This window comes from Nyctibius grandis, chromosome 4 (genome assembly GCF_013368605.1).
Source record: "Nyctibius grandis isolate bNycGra1 chromosome 4, bNycGra1.pri, whole genome shotgun sequence".
In the NCBI taxonomy this organism is placed as follows: Eukaryota; Metazoa; Chordata; class Aves; order Nyctibiiformes; family Nyctibiidae; genus Nyctibius; species Nyctibius grandis.
In genome coordinates this window covers 20,654,173-20,678,890 of record NC_090661.1, presented here as the reverse complement: position 1 = coordinate 20,678,890, position 24,718 = coordinate 20,654,173, and the positions used below count along the sequence as shown (strand labels likewise).

General features: G+C 42.6%; 1 protein-coding gene across 4 annotated transcripts in view; it reads left to right on the top strand.

The window, feature by feature from the left end:
• Nucleotides 1–4,870: 4,870 nt before the first annotated feature.
• KMT5B (lysine methyltransferase 5B) overlaps nt 4,871–24,718 on the top strand; it is a 32,417-nt gene continuing 12,569 nt past the window's right edge. Inside the window, exons 1-3 of one of the 4 annotated variants that reach the window (XM_068399815.1) lie at nt 4,871–5,445; nt 13,857–14,099; nt 14,955–15,102. In XM_068399815.1, coding sequence (XP_068255916.1) covers nt 13,940–14,099; nt 14,955–15,102 — 308 coding nt within the window. In that variant the 5' untranslated portion in view covers nt 4,871–5,445; nt 13,857–13,939. Of the gene's footprint in view, nt 5,446–6,191; nt 6,221–13,853; nt 14,100–14,954; nt 15,103–20,277; nt 20,343–24,718 lie in introns of those variants that run through there. The other 3 variants (XM_068399816.1, XM_068399817.1, XM_068399818.1) reach the window with 3 other exon arrangements.

The following is a 24,718-nucleotide window of genomic DNA, read 5'->3' as shown; positions in this document are numbered from 1 at the left end:
ATTCTGCATCTTTAGCAAAAATAATACTCAGAGTTACTTGCAAATGAATTCCGACTGTTCCTTCCTGCCATGCAACTCTTCATCATTTATTCTCATCTCCCTTTTCCTCTCCCTCTACAACTTGCATTACTTCTTGGAAATGTATCCCTTGTTTGAGAAACAGGATTTAGTATCATCCTAATCACCTCCTATTTTTAGGAGGGAAAAAAAGGAATGGAAATTAATATTATTTCATTTGCTTGTGTATGCTCACATTTTAGAAGGGGATCCATACAGAGAAAATTTTCTCTTTCACCATGAAGGAATTTTATGGAGGAAAGGGAGGATTTTCTCCCTGAACAGGGATACTGTTAGGAGATGGGACAGTCTTTTCCCTGTACACAAAGAATTTTGGTTTCCAGGTGCCTTTTCTAGCCTTCTGGATCTGCTGCCTTCTTCCTAAATAGAAAAATCCCGTTATTATTAGAGATAGCACTTATTCCTGTTTAGCACCCAGCCCTCTTCTGTCTTTTTGTTTTGGACATAGCCTAATGTGCACAGAGGCAGTGACTACATTGACTGACAGAGGTTCCTGGATCAGAAGATACTGACGTTGTTTGTATTTGGTGGTGGGGGCAAAAAAAAAAACAAAAATAGGACTTATGTAAACCTCTGCAGATACTGATTAGCTTATTTTAAAAATAAAGGAAAGGGTTGCTGTTGATATGCATTAGAGGACAAAATCTGCCTTTACTGCAGACAGGGAGCTGAGCTTTTATACTCATCATTTCTGCACTGTGCCCCTGTATTAGAGTCACAGAAGATCCCTACAATAACGAAGAAATACAAACCTCCATATTTTATAAATAACAATCTGCAGACCCTAAGTGAATACAAGGGGGTAATTCACTCTAGGATTTCTGCAGCTGTTAATAAATCACTCAAGCTGCACTCTGGCAGCTTATGACATCAGCAGATCCCCTCAAGTGAATTACAGTCATTAATTTACACAGAGGAGGCCATCTATCATCTATTATTGACCATCTGCTACTAAGAATATGTACATTTTTGAGAAATTAATAAGATTTTAATAGAAAATATCTTTAATTTTATTTCTACATACACTCATTTGCGGTGTTCAACTTTGGGTTTGTAATAGTCTATGAAAACTGACTTGTGACATCAGCCAGAGGTGGTTACACATCGATTGCAATGGTACACCTCACAGTGAGGTTAGCGAGGCACCACGGCTAGTGCTTAAGGCCACACTCCTGCACAGGTGGAAGGGACTGATCCTCTCAAAGATGCCAGAGGAAGATATTTACTTGCTCAGCACACAAAGGAAACAAATTCTCTATGTGCCCATGCCAATAGAAAAGTGGTGTTTGCAATGTGAAACCTGTTACCCCTTTGCACAACATCATTTCTTCCCAATAGTAAAAATAACAGCTCTAGAGCATCTGCTTGCTGTCAGCAGAAGATAAGACACTACCATACATGAAAGATCAAGCTCATTACACCTGACGATTCACTTTGGTTCCTTCCTTGTATTTCTTTCTGTTTTCTCATGCTTCTACTTCATTGGGTGATACTGGTGGGCTCTTAAAACTGGCAGAACTGACAGCAGGGATTTGGGCACAGTATTTCCAGTTTGAAATTCCAACAGAAGTTATATATAAGTTGTAGCACAAGACGTGGTGTGCTTTAAAACGTTCATGGCATGTAGGTGCCTTATAGCCTGGCAGGCCTGCTAAAGAGCCAGAACATATATGACAACTCAGGTTTGCTACTGGCACATAAACACCCCCCGATGTCCGTTTCAGAAATGCTTATGCTGGGTCCATGTAAAAGTACTGCAGAATAAAAGTGAGCGAAAAAACCCAAACGCTCAGTAAAACTGTCGAGCAGGTGATGGACTTCTCAATTGTGGTTTTGTGTTTGTAGTCCTCCAAATTACCCATTGCCACAGTATTTAAGTCAGATTTGCAAATACAGTAAGAATGGACATACAGGCATACAGGGACAAAGCACCATTTGCTCAGCTAGAGCTGTATCTTTTTCAGCTTAAGCTGGATTTGGCTTCATATCACTGGAAAGGTTTTGTTGCAGGGGTGGTTGCGAATAGGGAGGCTTAGGGCTGAGGGCTGGATTCTGACCCTGCAGCTGTGGGCAGAAGTCTGGACCGATACGAAGCCCCAGAGATTGCAACGCAGCAGCAGCTTCTACACCTAACTCAAGTCTGAAGTTCAAGTTCTGCTTCTTAAAAGGTACGGTTTTTACAAAACCACTCATCACATAAATATTTTAATAACTACATTTTTTCAGTGAAAACTAGATGACCAAAAATGTTTGCGATATTAGGACTGTGCCATCACAGCATATATGGGATGTTGAAAATGTAAAAGCTGCTATTCCCAAAGTGGGAAGATCAGCAAAAAGCAAATTTTTACAACAGTAACAATTTAGGAATACTACTTTGTGAATTAAAGACTACTGATTCTTGCCAATGCACACTGAAATAAACTCATCCATTGCCCGGCGTATGCTTGAAATCTTTCAGTCTTACGGTATCAGAAAAAAAATCTCCATCAGAAGTCACAAAATCACCAAAGATATATAGAGTATCATCATGTGACTGAATGACATTTTTATACCTTTAAAAAAGAATGCCATCGTCACCATCCTTTGATAACTAATTAGAAAACAATAAAAGTTTATTATCTGAGACCTTTCATGCTCTGGTGAGGGTTAAGCCTGATATGGTAGTATTAATTCAGGAAGTGAAACCGATGTTGAAACTACTTATGGGTCTTTCACAATACAAAAATTAATAAATATCTGAAATTAAATTTAGTTGGAGGTAGTCACCACGTATCTGCTGGTTTACAGAAAAAACATAGGCAGTCAAAATTGTTTAACATAGTAAATTTATTCCTGAAGCATCCTATCATGATTTGACCACCATGGTTTGACCACCCAACTTTCTTATTTTCAAAGACAGTATTTTATTTTATAGAGTGAAAGACCTACAATGGGAAAATGCTACAATGTAGAAGAAATAACAAACCCATCTGTAATCAAACTGGAAACGCTGCTTATTTTTTCTTTAACTTTTATAATTGTTACCAGAATAGCAGAGGAAATAAGTTTTAGATTAATGTTTTTTGAAAAAAAATAACATCCTTTCAGACACAGCCAGGACTTTTTCAGCAGGTCACCTGCTGGAGTCTATGGTGGGGATGTAAAGAGGGTTTTTTGCGTGCACTGCTTCAACCACATTAAGGACTCATCACCTATCGTTGGAGCTATGGAAAACTCTTGTTGCCGTTAGGACTGAAGGCAGCATCTCCCAGTCTAGCAATACCTATACTTCCGAGATGACTGTAGCCATTCCCATAAATACACAGAGCAACCTGGTGCATCTATAAAACAATATACAAACGTTGTTACTATCACAGCATCGCTGCTTTCGATGCTATTAGTAGTCCATTCTGGTTTGAAGGAAATATTTCAGACATTTGTAATTTAACTGTAAAAGTCCGTGTTAATCCGGGTTAGCAACAGGGCATGCAAAATGTCTGCTTCAGAGGCAATTTCTTGTTACAAATTATTATAAAATCAATTTAGCTAGCAATTTCATTTGTTGGGCCACAGGCCATTTCCAGATATTGTTTCACTTGCATAATTAAAGCAAAATTAAACCCAGTTCCACGCAAAATTACATTTTATTAAAAAACTTTAGCATCCTACTATGAATAAAACTGAGGATTTGGTATTCCTGGTGAGCAGCTGTTGAGAGGAAAGGTGTTGGGTGGCAAATCTGTTCCACAAACGTTTATGGTTACCTTGAAATGAATGCGAATAGTGTAAAAGCTTCTCGTGAACTTACAAAACTTGTGTTTGAGCCCAGCCCGCGCTGCCACCAGCGCCGTGTGACAGGACACCCGCAGTCACGGCATGGGCAAGTTTTCCTTCCCACAAACGCATTCGGCTCGGCCCGTTCCTGCCCAGGGCGGCGGCACGGGCACGGCTCCCCGCCGCGCCACCCCGCCGGGTCCCGCAGCAGCGCAGCCGCCTTTTGTTCCGCGGGGGCTGCGCGGGGCGGGCGGCGCGCGGAGCCGCGGTCCCAGCAGCGCTCCTCCGCGGGGGGGCGCCCGCGCCCGCCGCGAACACGCGTGGGGAGACGTGGCTGGGGGGGCAGCGGAGAACGGGCGGCCCGGCCGCGCTGCGGGGCTGCCCCGCAGAAGGACGCGCCGCTGCAGCCTCTCCAGACCGCGGGGGCCATTTTTAAATACCGCTGTCAGGCAGCAGCGGGGGAAGCAGGTGCCGTAGCCCAGGAGCTCCCTGAGGCGCTGAAGTTGTGGCCCCCACTCCCTCAGGCTGGGCAGGCCAAGCCATCGCCTCACAGACACCAGGGTAGACGTGACATCTAAAGCCTCCTCCTAGCCACTGAACGGCAACGGACACCCACCGGCCACTCACCCCCGCAGTGGGGAGTACCTCGCATTTAAAGGGCAGCTCCGGCGGAGGAATCCCTCCACCGCGTGAGCTGGCCGGAACTTCTTCACCGCACACACGGCCGGGCGGCCCAAGCCGCGGGCTAGTCCGGACCTTGTTTTCTCTCAGCGAAATCCCTCCGCCACAGCGCTCCGACGCGCTGTGCGGTCATGGGAGCTGTGACCCGCGCCGACCCTCCTCCGCGGGCGAGGCGCGGAGGCTCGCGGGCAGGCGGCCCGCCTCTGCGCCGGCCGGTGTGAAGCGGAGGCGCGGAGAGAAGGCAGGGCGCGGAGCTGGGGGGGAGGGCGGGCTGTTCTTCTTTCGAGTGCTGTATCCTTCCGCAGCGGCAGCATAAGGCTGCGCCTGGCCGCAGTGTTCCTCCGCCGCCGGGAGCGCAGGGGCAGGCAGCATCTACCCGGACGGGGCGAGGAGGTTGTGGGCTTCGCCGGGAGAAAGAAGAGGAAACTTCAAAGCGCGGCGGCCGGCGCAGCGGCGCGCCTGGCTCGGCAGGCCGGCGGACGGAGGGCTCCCCGCAGAGAAGAAGCAAAAGGAGAAGGAAGCGGCGGCGACGGCGGCCGGTCCTCGCCGCCGCCCCGCGGGGTCTCTGCGAGGGAGCCTGGGGGACTCTTTCTCGTGGGGCTCGGCGGAGGGATATCTAGGTGGCTCTGCCTGTGGCCTGCGCCCTACTCTGCTCGCCCCTCGGCGCCGCCATCTTGGATTTTAATCCGCCATTTTTTCCTCCCCCCACTCGGAATTATTTTTTGTCACTGCTGCTGCTTTTTTTTTTCCCCGTTCTTAGTTTTCCTTCCCCTCTCCGCCCCTCCCTCGCTCAGTCTTCGCTTGCCCCCCCCCGCCCTTCCTCCCCTTTTTCCCCCTTGCTCCTTTCCCTTTGATGATTCATTTTCCCCCAGTGGCGGCTGGGGCAGCGCCGGCGGCAGCGAGGGACTCAGCGCGGAGGGCGGCCGGGAGGTGAGTGCGTGGGGGGGGGGGGGGGGTGTGTGTTTCTGGGGGGGTCGCGGCTCCCGTGGGCCTTGTGAGCAGGGTGCCGCCGCGCGTGGGAGGTGCCAGGGGCAGCCTGTCAGCGGGCGGTGACGCGGGGGCGCCCGGGGCTGTGAGGGGGCTGTGCCCCTCAGCTGGGGGAGGGGGGGCCGGTCTGTGGGGCCGGGAGCGCGGCGGGGCGGGGGGGGGCGGGAGGAGCCGTGCCCGGTGTCCCGCCTCGGCGCCCGGGGCCGCTCCCCGCCGCGGCCGGCCGAGGGGGCAGCGTGCGAGCTCGCCGGCGGCACTCCCCGCCGCGGGCAGGGCGCGGGCGGCTTTCGGCGGCGCTGACAGGCGCGCCCCGCGCTCCGGGGCGGCTGAAGGCGGGGACCCGCGGCCGCTCGGAGAGACGGGCGTCTGCAGGCGGGGCCGCTCCCCGCCGCGCTGGGGGCCGGGGGCGGTGGGGGCCGCGGCGGGGCCGGGCTGCGCTGGCGGGGCCGGGAGGCGAGCCCTAGGGGGCAGCACGGGCCGGGGAGGCGCAGCCCGGCCCGGCCCGGCCCCGCTCAGCTTCCGGCGCCCGCGGCCCCCCGGCTCCGGGCTGGGCTTTGTGCGGGCAGTGCCGGCCCGGGCGGGCGTGCGGGGGCTCGGGGGAAGCTGTGGGTCACTCGGCGCTTCTGGGGTTGAATGGCCGGCGTCCCGCGGGCACGGCCGTGCGCTGTGGCCGTGACAGACGGGGTAGCCCGTGTGTGGCTGCTTGGCTTCCATTAAGGTCTGCTTCCAGGGGCCGTTCGGGCTCAGGGCTTGCTGCAGTTAGGTGGAAACTCCTGACGTCTTGGGGGTTTTTGTGATTTTTTTTTTTTTTTTTTCGTTGGGGAATATACGCTGTTAAGGGCGGAGTAAAGCACATCTTTGTCCAGCATATGTGTCTGAAACTTTAAATAGTCAAATTATCTTCAGCACGTTACTCCTGAAAAAGTGGAGATGGGGGGTGGGAGGGAGAGAGCGCGGTGTTGTGCTGAGCTGTGTCACGGGCAGCGGGAGGATCTGAAGTACACAGCTTTGGTGTAGGTTTTCTGGTGGGTTGAATTCAGCACTGGGCGACGCATACGAGATGGCAATCTGATCAGAGTGTTTAATAGTGTGACTATAAATACAGAGTGGGAGGTTTTAATCAATGAGGTTAAAATGTGTTATAGAATAAGCTCACACAGAGTCATGTCCTGTTTCCGTTATCTGGTCACTATAGCTACGGATTCATCCTCTTCTGCTTTCATTAAAAATGAACTCTTGTCTTGAATTCTTTAAGCCTTGCTCCTTGCAAGTAACACTGTGTGAGGAAATCAATACTGACTTGATTGAAAAATGGGACTTGTTTGTTTGTTTATTGTGCTATTTTGGTTTTAGAGCCAGAGAGATAGGTACAAACATCTCTGCTTTATACCCATTTGAGTTTGCAAACTGGAAAATAAGACTTTTTTAAAGTAATTATTTAGTGCATGGCATATTAAATGACTAAGTGGGGTGATGTATCCTTGTACACTCAGTAACAGGACTGAACAGGGCTCTTGAATACTTGCTTTGCTCTGTGAGCACTATACTATTGCAGGACTACAATTCCTAGTATTCTTTTCACTTCAAACACCATTGTGCTTTGACGCAACAGACAGTTGCCCAAATCAGCATAGTAAGTGTGAGGTATGATACTTTGGTACTAAACAGTGAATCCAGAGGTGTGGTTTGGGAATGCAAAGCGTTGGGGAGCAGTCATAGCTTAAGTGCTCCTGACCACTTCCCTGACCTTGTCCCTGCATCCTTCTGTACCTTCCAAGCCAGCGAGGTTCAGACTTTTCTGGTGACTGCCCTGAGTTGGTCCCCGCTTGGCTCTGTAGTTGTTTTGTTGACACAGAGGGAGGACAGACGGCATGGCAGTGGGCACAAGCAGGCGAGGGGGCAGCAGGGCTGCTTTTGATGTTATGCTGATCTGAAGTCTTCTCTGAACTGTAGTTCTGTTTGTGCCAGCCATGGTGGGGCTGCCCTGAGCTGCTGGGTTCAGCTGAACCTGGGTGAGTCACATAGCTGAACTGTTACAACAGCTGATGCTTTTCCTTCCCCTTTCAGTGGTCCTGCTGCTGCTCCTCCAGTCCTGCATCTGCTCTTGCTCTAGTGCCCCTTGGATCCTTTGCTAAATCTGCTCAGCACATTAAACCAGCAGAAAATGACCTGCTCTCCCCCCCTGCCCCCGTGTTGGGTTAATGAGGTTAAATTGAGTTACAGAGAGGTCCGCTGAGCTCCAGAATCAGCAGAAATGTTTGTGTGAATTGGCGAGGGGGAGGAAGGAGGTTCTCCCTCCCTGGAAGCAGCGAGCTTGTGGATTCTCTTTGTGAAAGTCTGCTGAATGCTGGATTTGCTGCAGTGAGTTGGGGGGATCGTGCAGCCTTTAGGGTGCTTGGCTCAGTCATTCAGCTTCACCCTGAGAGGGCACCTGGTCGAGGGAGTGGGTGGGGGGGCGTGGGAAGAGGAGAAGGGGCAGGAGCTGCCGAAGCACTTCTGTATGTGCGTTCCCCCTCTGCCACTCATTCCTGCCGGTACCCTGCTGCTTCGGTGCTTGCGTTGTACTGGGATTAGTATCCAAATCGACACACAAAACTCACATGGCTGCAAAAGAACTGGCAAAGAAAGTGGGAATGTACAGACTGAGCTATTGGTGGGGGACTGAAGCCTGGGTTTGGGTCAGTTTTGGATCCAAACCTGCCTCCTGGGGCTGCAGCTCTGCAATGGTTTGAACTGACCCGGGCCAGTTTTGACAGTCTTACAGCCTCCCACGTGCTGCTGTTCATCCATGTCCAGTTCTGCACTGAACTTAATTCTGAGAACGGACTAGCTGAAAAGAAATGCTTTTCTTTTTTTTCCTGGTGATTTAATTTACTGAACCAGTTCATCCCAGGGGCAAAGAAAGTCAAAAGTGGGTGTGAAATCGGGTGGCTAAAATAAGCATCTGCAGGAGTGGGACTGAAGCAGCCCTTCCTAGGTAGCTTTTATCCTGTAGAGGAATTGCAGCCTCAACTCCAGAATCTTTGAAGTCCTGTGGGACCACCTGACCTTTCTTTAGGATACAACTTTGACTACAGAGATTATGGGAAAATAAACTACCAAATATCTTCTTTTCTTGTCACCTTCTGTGGTTGGAAAGACCTCTGTTCCATGCCTGGTTTTGCTGTGTTTTGGTATCTTCAATAATAATTTGTAGTGTAACATACAGCATCAGGTTCCTGTTTAAAATGACACTGTGCATTGGCTTCACACCCTTGGTGAGCCAGAAGCATTCTGTGCCTCCCTTCCCTCTTTGGCTTAATGGTACTTGTCTGGGCTGTCAAAAACAGTAACCAAAATAAGATTTGAGGCTGTTCAGAATAACTCCTTAAAGCTGTGCAGGTTTTCATTCAGCTTTGATTTTGCTCGGTCTTTCTTATTCTTAGAAACTTCAACACTTACTAGGAGTCTCCTATGAAGACAGGCTGAGAGAGTTGGGGCTCTTCAGCCTGGAGAAGAGAAGGCTCCAGGGAGACCTCATAGCAGCCTTCCAGTACCTGAAGGGGGCCGACAGGAAAGCGGGAGAGGGACTTTTTGCAAGGGCATGTAGTGATAGGACACAGGGTAATGGCTTTAAACTGAAAGAGCGTAGATTTAGATTAGATATTAGGAAGAAATTCTTTACTGTGAGGGTGGTGAGACACTGGAACAGGTTGCCCAGAGAAGTTGTGGATGCCCCCTCCCTGGCAGTGTTCAAGGCCAGGTTGGATGGGCCTTTGAGCAACCTGGTCTAGTGGAAGGTGTCCCTGCCTGTGGCAGGGGGGTTGGAACTAGATGATCTTTAAGGTCCCTTCCAACCCAAAGCATTCTATGAGTGAGTGTGGGGTTTTTGTTACCCAGATGGTGTAGCTGTAGTGAAAATCATCTACAGCTTGGTGATCCTGTAGAAAAACTGGTTGCATGGTTTTGCTCTGCTTCCCAAATTCAAAGACATATTGGTTTTTTTAGACCTATCAGTAATTAAACATATATCTTTTTTTTTCTTGATACCACTGATTTGTCCAGAAAAGCTGAGGCTTTGGTCATTGGGTCTTGTTTTGGTTTTGTGTCCTATATTTGCTTTAGGCCACTGTCTTGTTGAGAAAGACTTTGCAGCTATAGTTAAATGCAAAAAAAAAAAAAACCAACAACAAAAAAAAAACCACACAACACCACGAGGAGAGGGGGAACCAACAACAAACCAAAACTGGTTTAGGTGTGGAGTTCTTAACAAAAAAAAAAAAAACATAAAACAACCCACACACCAAGAAGCCATATTTTAGAAGGAGATCCTTTGACTGCCTGTGTACTGGAGACCATGGGAAAGGGGAGGATGACCCCACCTGTTAGGAAACCTCCTGATCCTAGTGTCTTTGCCTGTGTCCTGGAGAGGGATAAACAAAATCCACTGCCTCTGTTTAGAAGCTGTCCCTGTCCTTTAAGTAATAAATATTTATATGCAAAACCTGTGTTATGAAAGACTGAAATAAATTATACTTGAATTTGTTATGGCTACTGATGTATGTGTTGGTATGGTTTAGGGCTTTATTGATTTGGTTTTGTGCAGCTTTTTTTTTTTTCCCCCTCACAACAAGACTTTTCTGAATTGATAGATTTCACACACGAGAGTCCAAAACCTGTGAGGCTCAGACAGCTTTTGAGATGCATTTTAACAGCCATAGAATTTCTTTACTCAAATTCATAGGGATTTACTACGCTTTCCAGTATAACAGGACTAAGCCTTTTCATATGTGATATAAATCTGAATGGTGCTGTTTAATCAGTCTGGTAAACACTTCTGGATAAATCTGGCTTTGTGAGTATCTTACGTGATGACAGCAGTAATCGCGTCTGTGCTTCAGTTGTCGATTGGTGCTTCTGAATGTTACTGAAATGCAAATAATGCTCAGAAAGTGTGTTAATAGGTTTAATAAACTTAGAACCAGGTAAATAAAACTTGAGTTCTTGTTTTTGATAGTACCGTTGCAGTGAAATGCTGAATTCCTCAGTGAGAGGTGCTGAATGCAGTTGAGCTGTATTTTGACATTTGAGGAAATGTGCCTGTAAAACTACCGTAACAGAATTATAAAAGGCAGTATAATTATGAAGAGTAGTGGTATAATTAATAAAGGATTAAAACAGCTGTGTGACATTTACATTGAAATAAAAAAGGTCACTTGGAAGCTGTAATTGTGCTGGTAAACTTAACGGTATAGATAAACCCAAAGTCATAAGTGATCCATGCATGGTGTTATATTATTTGATGGTGGAGCCCTTTAGCAGGAATTTCTAAGTATGTGGAGGTGTAAGTATATTTCGGGGTTTTTTTGAATAGGAAGATGGTGTCTGTCTCTTCCTTTTCTCCCTCCGTTCCTAAGGAACTTGTCAGCAGAAGTCTGATGTAGAAAGTATTGAGAGCAAATCACATCTGAAGGTGTATTAAAGATCCCGTGGTGGTGATGCGTGGGGCATCTCTTGCTCTCTTTTAGGTTATCTGTTGGCATTAGGAGTTGTGATATTCACTGGGAAAGGAATTCTGTATGTTGGTTCTGGCTTTTGATACCATCTCTTGAAAGCAGTGTTTGTGTATTGGGAGAAGGAATAGAGGCTGAAGAAGCAGATTGCAGTCTTGAAGTTTGTCATTTGGCTGGTATTGGAAAACAAAAGGCAGCAGTAGATGGAGACAAAGGTTTTCTTGCTCATTAGGCTGCTAGGCTCAAATAAATAATGATTTTTCACAAGAATGTTTGCTAGGCTTCACTAAATGACTTTTGATTTTGCTTGGCAAGGACTTCTGTTGTCATCTGTAGCAATACATTTTGCAGCAAAAGCAAGTATTTTTCCTAATACTTAGTATGGTTTGAGTATCCTTCTGTGGCCACATTCCTTCTTTTGCTATCATACCTTCCTTGTCATTACTGTATTTGTTAGGCAGAAGTGTCTTAGCACAGATAGTGCTCAGCCTTCCCAAACCAGACTTAAAAAAGATCAGTTTCCTTCTTTGTGCAGAACACGTCTTTTTCCAGCTGAAAGCGTAGCTACCGTACCTGTTAGTTGGACTTCATGGTAGACTTCATTTACCTGTACTGCTCTTGAACTGTAGCACACCACTGAGTATACACACCCTGAGTATAGTTGAGCCCTGTTTTACAGAGATACCAAGACCGAGTTAGGTGGAAGTCTTTAATGTAGTTTCTGGTTTAATGTTCTTTTTACCACTGTTACAAAAAATGGGGAACAGGGTTTAATTAGAGTATATAAAGCTGTAAAGTGAATTGATTGAGAAGCAGAAAGAGTCTTAGTTTTAAACAGAAAAAGTTTAAGAGTGAGTTTGTCATTAAGTGTTCATGTGATAGTGTGGATCTTCACAGGGTGGCTGTCTTCTGAAAGAAGCTCAGGTGGGGTGCTTAACAAGAAGTTTTAGGGTTTTGTTTTGTTTTTCCTTTTTACATGTATGTTATCAGGCAAGCTCTATGAAGGGGAAAAAAAAAAAAAGCCTAGTGTTGTCTAGTGCAGGTTTTGCTGCAAGATTTCCAAGAGTTTTTTTGGAGGTACTGTATAAAAATGTCTGGTTCTACGTATCGCTAAATGCAATGAATTGGGTTTTCCCTAGCAAACTGTGAGTCTCTGTTTTGTTTTCTGAAGGCTGTATCTGGTAACTTCCTAAAGAATCTTGTCAGTATGCAGAGCGACTTTTGCATTCTGGTAGTCAAACAGTTCAATTCCAGCTATGTTAAAGCTTTCTGGTCAAGTAAAATAGACATTTAAACTTCTTTTTTAATCTTGAGGTCAAAGCCAAACCCTTCTGTCACTGGCAGCAAGAAAATTCCTTGTCCACTGAAATTTTCTCCCTTTTTTTTCCTTTATATTCTGTCAGTAGTTCAGCCAGCTTTTCCTCAGTATGATTCTGTTACACTTTGTTGATAATCTCACTGTCCTTCCGTGACAATTTGTAAAAGGTTCTAAAATCTGTAGTTTTCTGAATGATAGTTCTAGTAAGATGGTTGAGCTAATACATCTCTTAAGTCACTTGTCGCTACTGGTTTTGTCTAATTCCTAAATCTGCTGAATCTTTGTAAATAACTTAGTAACTAATCGTCTGACCATAAATATTTCTGTAGCTTTAAGTAGCTGGATCACATAGGTGTCTAACAGAAATCCAGTATTTTGCTAAACTGATTAAAAATGGCATTTCTACAAAAGACAGTATTTCAAAACATCTGTTAGTTTGCTGTGAATTTCTTCCACCAGCTTGAAATGCCTGGTTACATGATGCCTGTTATCTGCTATGAGCAGAGTATTAACTTTTTTTTTTTTTAATAATAGTCAAAATAAAAGGCACAATTTATTTCTTTATGAGGAAGCAGTAGGGAGGAGGATGAAGTAAAACCAAGTAAATTAATTACTAATGCGTAAATGCAATTGTAAAATAATTGTGTAAATCAGTGACAAATTTTTTCCTGCAAGTTGTTATACAGAGTGAGACGCAACTGTGTACAAAAGCATTAGTAGCTTTCTTATTATGATTTATGCAAAAGGCATTGAGACTGCAGACAAAAACTAGCATCTGCTTTGCTGGTCATTTATGTACTGTAAAATTTCAGCTCTACTTGTGACCCCACTTACTACTGGCCAGATGTGTTATGACTGTTCTTTTGTTACATGGAACAGTAAAAATAGTAGCCTGGGTCTTCTAGATCATCATTGAGGGTTTTTTGAACTCTGATTTTTAAATAAAGACTTAACATCTTTCCCCCACCCTCATTCCAAAAATGTTGTCAGTTTTCTGGTTGTTTTTTTTCGTTGTTTTTTTGTTGTGTTTTTTTTTTTCGGCTGTGTTTGTCTTTATACAAATGTCGGCCAGGAAGTAATGTCATTCTTTGCTGTAGAGTTCCGAACAGGTTACAGATTTTAAATATTAGGAAATATAATCTTAATTGGGTGTGCATTTGAAAATACTCTGGGTTTGGGGTCACACAGCTGTGTGTGTATTTATCCGTGTTTATGTATGCCTATATAAATACGTAGGTATATATGTGTGTATAGTCCAGCTCTTAAAATTGAGTTGTCCTTAGCAATGTATCAGCTTTAGACTTCTGTATTTGCCTCCAGATGTGGCTGTAAGTTGTGGGACAGGACTTCACCTGTGGATATCTGTATTTGCAACAGTTCCCTGTACCTAGTGCTAATGAAATGCTTTTCTTTCTTCCTATTGCAAATGCAGATCACTATCTTTGCCCCCCCACACCCCATTTTTTTTTCTTTTTGTTAAAGTCTGTGTCTTAGAAACAATTTCCAAGTAAGTTCTAATCATGTTTATGTTTTCCTTCCAGTAGGAATTGGAACTGAAATTATTCATCCACTTCTCCAAGCCTTTTGAAAAGTGACTAAATGCAACTGAGTCAGATTGTCTGTGGGAATGAAGTGGCTGGGAGAATCCAAGAACATGGTAGTGAATGGCAGGAGAAGTGGAAGCAAGTCGTCTAATGACCACGCGCAGAATCAGACCAAATTGCAGCATATAGGAAAGGAGAATCCGAAGACGGGCAAAAATGGAGTTGAGAGAAGATCAAGCAGATGTGCGTACATGTTTATGTGGCTTATTGCTGTGTGTGATTCATCTGTCAGTTTGCAACTCAGGCTTCTGTCTTTGTCTCAGTTCATGAAGGAGGTCTGCATTCAGCATGTAGCTATCATCAGAACTATTAATTAACATTTGTATTTGTTGGATGTGTTAACTCACTTCAGGAGTAGAGATCTCTTCGGATCAGTTCAAGTGAGAATAACTGGATGTAAATTAATTTTGAACTGGTATAAGTATAAAATAAGTGATTGGCACTGAATGAGAACTAATGTGATTGGAAGTGGAATAACATATAATTTGTGTTTACTAGCCCGTCTTCTACATGTGGCATTCACTAAAAGAAAACCCTGTTCTTGAATGAATTCACATATATCAGTAGTCATTATGTAACGGTTTCAAGGAACATGTTTTTTTATTTTTTTCTATTGGACTGGGATAAAGGACTAAATAACAAATTCAGAGTTAAGTCCTTTATTCAGATTTTGGGAAAATCAGGTTTGAAGTTTTCATGACTTCATCACGTTTATAGGTCGGAAATTTTAGAGGCAGGCATGATTGAACTGTGTAGTCTGGAAAGATGTTTGTAGTTGGTGAGGGGAAGAGGGAAGGAAACCAAAATTAATGAAAGACGCCCGTAAAATATATTCTAAAATACTTTCTCCATTGGCTGCTACATAAATGAACAAAAGCAAGAGTGAAAAATTAACTGTGGTCCTGCTTCTTTAGGTATTTTGTGATCTTCCTTAATTGTTCTATATTTTTGTCTCTGACCTGTGGCTGTCTGTCCCGGAGCGTAGCTGGGCTTTAACTTTCCTTAAATGATATCTACTTTATGCTCTCTTATTTGCAGGTAGCACTGCTTCAGGATTTGAGGGTCAAAGTCGTTATGTGCCTTCCTCTGGAATGTCTGCCAAGGAACTGTGTGAAAATGATGACCTAGCAACTAGTTTGGTTCTTGATCCCTATTTAGGTTTTCAAACACACAAAATGAATACTAGGTAACTTGTCTTTATTTTTCTGGGAAAGAATTGATCTTTTTAGTTGATGTAATTGGAGCAAAACTGTGGAATTTCTTGCATGTTTGCAAAAGTCTGAAAAAATAGCAATTTGTGAGTAGCTTCTGCCTTTAAAATGGTGTTGCTTGTGAGACTGGAACTCAGAGCTCTGTGGCAGCGTGCATTTGTAACGCTATCATAGGTGTTTCTATTACCCCTCGTGTGTTTATGCTGTAGAACAGGGTGTTAATAGACACTGTTTCCTAGCTTAAACAGTTAACTAATCATAAGTTTTGAACCATTAGTCATTTGAAATATTTTTCAAGGACAGAAGATAAGTGTTTGGGGACTTCTCTGTTTAAATCGTGTGCCTGGGTGCACGCTTACTTTTACGTCATCACAAGAAAGATATCGTTTCTGAGCACTTCAGTGTTGGTGCCACTTGGGTCTTAAGTTCTCGCAGACCTGTGCTGAAGCAATGCTACTCAGACACGTCCGATTTGTAGAAGATAAATTAACATGTACGCTGGGAACTTGCTTACCAGAATTGCACATACTTTTGCACTGTTATGCACCTGTCTGAATACTTCTGGCCTAAATTCAGTGTTGTCTTAGGGTTTAGTTGTTGCATGTTTCTTCCTGTTTTACAGGCGTACCACTGATTGTAAGTATATTCTATAGATCTCTACTAAGCCTTTTTTTGCATACAAGATCTGCATTCCTAGCTTAATGGAGAAGCTATATATAAATGATAAGTTTCTAAAGACAGGAGTCGTGTGCTTATTATTGTACAATAATAAGAGCTGGAATTTCCAAGCAGCACATTATGGGAAACGGGCTGCTCAACCCTTCAAACTGTTGCTGTGGCTATTTTCAAAGAACAGTTTACCTGTGCAGCACGGTCACGTAACTAGAGTATCAGTGGAGTAGATTTTTGTGTGTATGTAACAAAGCTGATTGCTTCAAAAATGACTGCTAGATTAATTGGTGTTGTCATGTAACATAAACGGTTGCTAGTATAACCTGACAACATGAGTTGCACATGAAATTGCAGCATTGTGGTCCTAATAACTGTAAAGACTTACTCCAAAGACATTTTTCTTTGGAGAGTGCAACATCCATCTCTGAGGAATGCTTGAGTTCTTCCTATTCCCTCAATGCTGTTGGTTACAATAGCACATTGTGCCCAAAAGAATATCTAGGCAGATACTCTTACAGTTCAGTTCGGAGTGTATTTGTATTTTGAGCAGTTAATCGAGCTAAATATATATGCTCAAAAGACTTTTTTGTTTTGTTGCATGAATGGTAGTCTACAGGTTATGCACAGGTAGTTAATTCTTATGCTTTTTGCTAAGGAAATGACGTATTCGTTGTTTAATAGTTTGAGAAGGTACTTCCATAAATGTTGTTTTCTGCTGATATGTTTTCAACACCTAAAATACTTTTTTAATTACTAATTTGAATCGAAACACTGCACAAAGGCTATCATCATGTATTTCTTCCTTTCTCAGACTTGGAGAGCAGTTACAGGCAGTCTTCAAGGACAATAGTTAATAATCTTGGAGCACTATGGGAAATACTTAGGTGAGGCTTACAACTTCTACTAGAAACACATCTTCTTGCCTCTTTCATAATGTCCTATTGAGACAGTTTCTATTGTTGCAATGAACTAAAATAAAGGCATCACCATAGTTCTTGTATATCTTTTGCTTGTTACTGTAGCTGTGTTGCTTAGATCGTCTTCCTTCCATCTAGTAAGCTGTAGTCTTTCTAGAGCTCCTGAGATTTATTGTTGGTGTATGGCTTTGAGGGAAGGCAGGGCCAAAGCGAATATGAAAAGACTAGACCATTTTCAAAATACCAGATGCCAGTACCTAAATCCATGATTGTAGTAGAAATTGAGATTTACAGCTTATGTTTGGGCATCTTCTGCTTCAGTGTGATGAAGCCATATTGGTTACATAGTTTGGTTGGTTACATCCATGTATTGGTTACATACAATAGCTGTATATTGAGGTTCGCTTAAAATAAAGCAGCCATTTATGATGGCAAGCAAATATTTCCTGTTCCCTTGTTTTGATTTGTTTGAAGATGTACTGTGGAAGTGACTGTGCCAGCATTCTGCTCTGCTGTTGGAAGCACATAAGAGGTTTGTATTTTTGCAACTAGCAGCCCAGCGTAAGTTGATGACCATTTATTGAAGTTGTACTTAACCTCTGGAAGCCAAGTCTGAATTTTTGTATGTGTCTTCTATGTAAGCACTTTCTGTACTTCATTCATTCCTTTAGTTGAAGAGTTTGTAAAGACCTCTTGTTTGGCCCAGAGTATTTTGATTAGAGGGAAAAAAACCTCATAGCTTTCTAGTAAAATATCTAGGTTATTGTTGGAACGTCTTTGTTTTCAGTCTTTCTTCATACTGAATTTAGTGATCTTAGGGTAGAGTGGTGAGTGACAAGAACATGATTTCCCTGCCCCCGCCGCCAGTGGCCATGAAAATAAAGTCCTGCAATTCCTGAATGCCCTCCATCTTAGGAATTGGGCTATTAGCTCTGTAATCTGTGAAGTAGTAATGTCTGAGAGAGCTGAAGACTCGTTCTCAAAAGATTATGATCAGATCCCTCAATGAGTTTGTTCAGTGTTCCTCTGAAATATCTTCTTATCACCAGGGATTTGATGGACAGCATAAAGTGTAGCGCTGGAAATGTCTTTGGTGGCTTTACCCGAAAGTAACTTTTTTTCATCCTCTTGGATTTCCAAGAGAAAGCAGGTTGTTTTCAGAGCTTCTGGCCCTATTTACAGGGCCCGTGGTCATTCTTTCATCAAATTGGTAGCTCTTATCTTGACAAAACGGCAGGTTGGCAGTTAATTTAAAAAAACCCATATGTTAGGAAGTGTTATATTGTCAAGTATAGCTGTTCTAAGAGTTTTTATTGCTTCTTGTATAAATTCTGTTATATCAGACTTTTTTTTTTTTTCTCACAAAGGCTATCCTGGCTGTGAGATTTACTTAGTCTTGCATAGCTGTCCTTTTTGTAAAAGCAAAAATTATTTTGCAAGCTATTACTTCCTGGGTTGAAGGTTATCTAATAGTAGAGATATGACACTTGTAAAAAGCCAAGTGAATTCTTGCTTATCTTACCATCTCTTATCTTCAGATGCTTTTCCCTAGGCTGAGCACTGAATCTTGAAGTTGCATGCCTTAGTGGCTAATACACTTTTTACTGTCTTGCATACAAATGTGTTAGTATTTAAATCTTAAGCAAGTCTCCTCATCATACTGCTGCTGTTACCAGTCACTGTTGTTTCCTGGTTCCCTAAAGGGGAACCAGCATCTTGCTAGGGAATACTGAGAGTGGTTCCAATGTCTTCCTAAGAGTTTGCAAGTGATTTAGGAAGTAAAATGCATTGTAGTCACTTAGGAGAATCTAGGGGTGTTTCCTAACTCTATGTTGCTGCTTTCAGTGAAGTTACAAACTGGTGTGTGGTGCGGGTGGTTTTGTCTGATAATGTGAGACTAAAGGACCAAGCTTGAAGAATTTCCATGTTTTCTGTAGTAAACATGAAGTGTTTGTGGATGATGTACGGGAAGCTGCTTTCTCTCAACACTGCACCAAGAGCAATTGCTGGCCTTGGTGTAAGCTGTCAGTCATTCCTGAACTTGACAGGGTATGTCACTCTTTGTCCCTCAGAGTCACTGTTGAGCAATAAAGACAAAAAAGGCAAAGGAGTTCCATATCGCTTGCATTCATGGTTCTGTGCTGAATCTCTTCTGCAGTCCTTAGCTCATTTTAATATAGTAATAAAAGGACTCAGTATTTGTCTTGAACAGGGTTTAGAGGTAGAACAAGTCACGTGGCTTCTGCTAAATAAGGTTACGTGGCTGTATAGTTCAACTTCAGTTTTGTGGCGCTATGGAAATAATTGGATTAGAGCTATGCACCTCTTCTGTAGTGAGGCCCTGTTTCAAAATGAAGCTTTTATGTTCTTCAGACCTCAGTGTCTGTGTACTTTTCAAAATTATTTTGTTTAACTTTTGTGTAAATCTGCTTTCTTCATTTTTGCTGAGAACTTAACTCTGTAAAGTCCTTTAGCTTGTTCCTGGTTGTATTCTTTCACAGTGATTACATTGGAACTAAATGTTTTGCTGCTGACCAAAAAAACCTCAAAAAACTCCTTCAAAAAAACCAAACCAACCCCCCAAACCAACACTCACCACTCTAGTCTTACACAGTTTTTCTAGTTGCATCTTTAACTTCAATAAAAATTTTTATACCTCCAAAAGATGGAGTGGCTTGCATCCAGTAGTCATGGTAACTGCTAAATTAAATTTACCATGTGGAGTGTCAGACTAGGGATGAAGGAAAGTGTTGGGGTTGTTTTTTTGTGTGTCCCCCATATTAAAAAAAACAAAAAAAAAAACAAAAAAAACAAAACATTTATTTGCTAACCATATTAGGAGAATGAAATTATGTGGCTGTTAGAATTTTCTTTACTTCTGTTCTAAGCTGTATTGAAGTTTTGACCACAGTGGTGTGTGTATAGTTTCAGTTCAAGAAATTTAAGTAATATGGATTACTTTCTTCATTAAAAATGCCATTTTGAACTTTGGCCTTTAAGGAACGTGGTTTGTTTTTTTTCCAGATAACAACACCGGAGGTTAAACACAGAACAAGTTGATTTTTATATAACTAGCTTTTAATTAAGATATTCATACTACAGGGTTGGGCGAGGGGAAGCCAAAAATGTATGTTAACTAAATAAATTGATTCCACTTATTCTAAATAATTTTCAACTCTTGTTGTGCTCTCTTGAATGCTTAACAGCCTTGCAGTTTTAGCTTCTGTGCTGAATATCTGGTATTAGATGAACAGTAACTTCCTATCTTTCCATAGCCACTTAAATTAAAATATCATCTGGTCAAAGTGCCTGTTGTTAAGAGGCTAATGGGATGCTGTGTTTTGATAAATTCACTCTTCTTGATGTTCCCAAGTCGGAAGTTAAGAAATAGGTTTAGAAGTATAACTCTCTTATCAGGCACTGGTACGCTATGTGGAGTTCCATACTGGATCTCTTGCAGGATCAGTTTATCCTTTATGTTCAAACTCTCTGCTCTCAGTGACTGAGCAAGGTACTGTGCTTCTGAACTTACCAGAAACTCTCCTTTAACTTCCTTTATAGGCAAGCATCTCAATGACCTTTGGCTTTATACCTTGGAGTTTCAAGATTCTTTAAGTATTCCCAAGGTAAGAGAAACTTGAGAGAAAGAAAGAGCTATGCTTTCCCAAGCCATTTTCCTACATCTTCTTTATTGAGACCACCTCAGTTTGTCCTTAACTGGGATAAGATCATCTTCTAGCTGATTTTGAAATTGCAATAGCCATAGCTTTTTTGGATCTTAGTGACTAGGGAAAAATAAATATTTCCTAGGGAAACGTGAAAAGTTTCTGTTTTGCAGTTTTTCAGGAGGAAGGCTATTATTATTTCTTTAAAGATACTGTGATAGCTGAGTTTTTCATTCTTAGCTTACTTTTAAAAACAGACTGTTTTGCAGCAGACTCCATGTTCTGTGAGACCTGAAGCTGTTTGTAGGGTAGCTCAAGGAGTCTGTGCCTGTGAGCAGAATCAAACACCAGAGTGTCTTCAGTTTCCATGATGGAATCTAATAAAGGTACTGCTCATAGGAGCAAACCAGAAGTCTGGATAAACAATTCTGATTTTAATTGACTCTCTGTTTAGAGGCTGAATTGGCTGGTTTATTTTGTTGGTTTTCTTGTGCTCTTTCTATCTCTCTATTTCTCTTCTTTGAACTAGTCTCCTATTTTACTGACACTTAAAAGCCAGTTTCTTTGGCTCAGATTATATATATACATTTAGCTGTGGGGTCTTTTCAGGCTCTCTTCATGGTGATGCTCAAAAACAGTCATGTAGACTCTGCCAGCAGATGTGTAGATTTTTTTTTTTTTTTTTTAATATCATGTGTAAATGAGGAAGCCCTGTAACAGCAAAATGATAGTATTTAAGGTTGCTTCTTAAAACGAGTTGGCTTTTTGGTAGGTAGTGCTGGGAAAGACTAATGAATAAACTGCTATTTTGTGATACTCCTGCGAGGAGTGAAGTGTTTATCAGCAGACCCTCAAATTCTTAAGAAATACTCAACTCCTAGGCTTTCTTGGCATATTGGCTTCTTCAGTGTCTGAGATACCTTTTAAAGTATACACAGAGATACACCTGTGAAAGTACTGAAGCTTTTTGAGGAGTCTGGGTTGTAGTATTCTGGTTTAGCTCATAAACTTTATATGCCCTCAGTGCAGTTTACGTGTGCTGTTGAGATGTGAACTACTCACTAACTCGGTCTCAGGGTGCAAAGTGTCATTGTTTCATTGATTTAGGAACCCTTGAAGTGAAATGCTGTATGTCATGATGTTTGTTTCCAGCATCTTCCTGTGTAGTTGTGGATGCTTCTTGCTTGTTTGGCTTCCTGTTTATCTTTTCTCATTATTTCTGTCTTGTCACCCTGTAAAAAATATCAGTACAATGTTTTGATAGAGGTGCTGCAGGAGGTCCTTGGTATTAATTTTTGAACCCTTGGGTGCCGAGAGTAGTGTTCTTTGAAAAACACAGTTCCTGTTTCAAGTTTCACATACTTGGCATATAGTGTAACATTCATCTGACCTTTTAATGTTTTGGGCTTTTTTACAATCTCTTCACCTCCTTCCTCTTTCCAGCCTTCTTTTTGGCCTTTTCAAGACTTGGGCATACACTTACTATTCTGCTTCTCAGGAATGATATTACATGAGTTTCTGCTAGATATTTAAAGGAATTCCACCAGCAGTGTGGACTGCCTGAGACAAAAGCCGTAGGAACATCTGCTGAATGTGATCCGTGGAGGTATGCAGGTGATTTTTAAAGGGTTGGGGCCAGGTTCTGAACTACCTAAGGTAGCTAGTCGGGTAGGCATGTAGTCAGCTTCTGAGAATGGTATGTTGTAAAAGACCTGAAATATGAGCATTACTTTGGGGCTGTAAGATATGCTTCTAATTGACAGAAAATGTAGGGTGTTGGTTCTTTCTGTGTAGATCTCGAGAGCCACTGTTTAAGCTTAGCATCTGCCATGCTTTTGTTTGCCCTCCCCCGCTGGTGGTTGAGTTGGGATGCTGCTTTCATTACTAGCCTGGACCAAGCTGCTTCTTGATAAACAGGCGTGATTGTGTCTATCAGCACATACATTGCCTGTCTCAGGTGCTAATGCAATTTTGAATGTAATGGTTTTTCCACCTATCTTTGCTCCTGCAGGTCACTTAGCTAAAAAAATGGTATATTTCAACATATAACAAAATGTAAGGGAGAGGGCAATGATCCATTTAGCCCAGCGAGAACAGACATAGCTGAAGACTGATTTTAGCTGTAAATCCTGTGGCTTTTCATCCTGTAATGTTTGCAGAGAAAGATGTAAACAAAATGTTGACCAGTCATGTTTGTGCACGTTGGTGTGCTTTGTACTTCTCATGATGTAAGGATAATTGGGTCCTTGTTGGGAAAACTGTTTCTGACTGAAACTGAAAATGAGAGCCAGTCCTATTCTGAAACTAGTCATGTTCAGTTCAGGCTATATGATTTTAAATTCCCTTAATGTCTGAGGAAGCTCTGTGAGTTATGACTATCAAATCTGGGAGTAGTCTTTTTGGGAGAACTGGGAGATACTCTTCTTGTATCTGACTGGCAAGTTGAGGGAGACTTTGCTGCACTACAAAACAAAAATAATAATGATCATTTATTATATCACTTCAAGAAAGATGTTGAGGTGTTGGAGCGAGTCCAGAGGAGGGTGACCAAGCTGGTGAAGGGTCTGGAGGGTCTGGCCTATGAGGAATGGCTGAGGGAGCTGGGGTTGTTTAGCCTGGAGAAGAGGAGGCTCCGAGGTGACCTTATTGCAGTCTACAACTACCTGAAGGGAGGTTGTAGTGAAGTGGGATTCGGCCTCTTCTCCCAGGCAACTAGCGATAGGACAAGAGGACATAGCCTCAAGCTTCGCCAGGGGAGGTTCAGGTTGGACATTAGGAAGAATTTCTTCTCAGAAAGGGTCATTAGACATTGGAACGGGCTGCCCAGGGAGGTGGTGGAGTCACCATCTCTGGATGTGTTTAAAAAAAAGACTGGACATGGCACTTAGTGCCATGGTCTAGTTGACATGGGTGGTGTCAGGGCAATGGTTGGACTCGATGATCCCAGAGGTCTCTTCCAACCTGGCTGATTCTGTGATTTTATGTCATTTGTAGTCTGAAGGGAGTTTTCTTCCATGATGAGGTCTCAGCAGCTTGTTAGGCAGTTAGCTTTTTGGGGAGACGGGATAAGTATATTTTTTTAATAAAAACTTGATTTGAAACTTCTTGGCATGATACGTACTACAATTCTAAGTGGGCATCTATTTCTTGACTGACCTTTGCTATCTTGTTAGGTGTTATCCGAGCCAGAAGAAAACTTATCTAGTGTCTTCTCAGAACTACTTACTGTATCTTCTTATCTGAAAGATCACAGGTTTATGCTGGTATTTTTGTCATATTCAAAAAGATCTAAAAGATTGCTTAGTCATAATATTACAAGGAAGTTTTTCAGATGCAGAATGCAGAGAAGATGTGTAAAAGCAGTAGCATGAAACACTGATAACCTGCTCTGCTGCTGGAAGTGATACTGCTGTTAGGAGGTCTGTCTTTATCGTATCAGGAGCATAAATACAGCATTTTATTTCTAGTGAAGGAAATTGAATCCTCATCATTATTATTTATGATTAAACTTTTAGTATTTTACAAGGTGAAATAAAATTGGGATGTACAACACTTAAGGTATTTTGTTTCCTTCATACAAGTTGCATAGAAAAAGCAAATCTTATTTGGTCATCTGAAAATAAGTTACTCGCAACATTCAGCGTTCTAAGATAAGGATAAGCCAAGCGATATGGTAATTTAAAAAACTGGATATCATTGGGGGAGTTGATGAGGCTTTCTTGGACCAACTTCAAGAATTTATTTCCACTTGTTCACTTTTGTCATCAAATACGGACTTCACTTGGTAAGTGAATGGAAATAAAATCAGCATGGTAACACTCTTCAAGCAATGGGACTTAGTCTTATGGATTTAATCAAAAGCTGTTAGCTTGTTTAATGCTTTTGTCATGCACTGTGTAAGCAAAATGTGTGAGTTGTAAAAGGAACTGCAGAAAACTGTTTCTCATGACCCTAGAACATTTATATCTTTGTGAAGAGTCCCCTGGGGTGTGTCATACACTTAAAAGTACACGCACCCACCTCCGCCCCAAAGCAGAGTGAGCATATATTGGTATGTGCAATTTATAGAGATTTGGCATAATCTTTAATTAAGTTCTGCTTTCTCTTGGTAGTTTTGCAGCTCAGAAATAGAGCTCCTGCTTCCTGTAGTCATATAAGTTTTTTTCTGTAACCAGTTTTTCCTGTTGAAGATATGAAGGATAGATTTTCTTAAATCTCAAGCTTTGGGAAGAAGGCAGAATTCTCTGCTAATGTACAGGGGTTTATTTTCATATTTTATCTACCCATGATTTTCAGCTACCTGTTTCCTGTAGCCAATATTTGGGGGAAAAATTCTT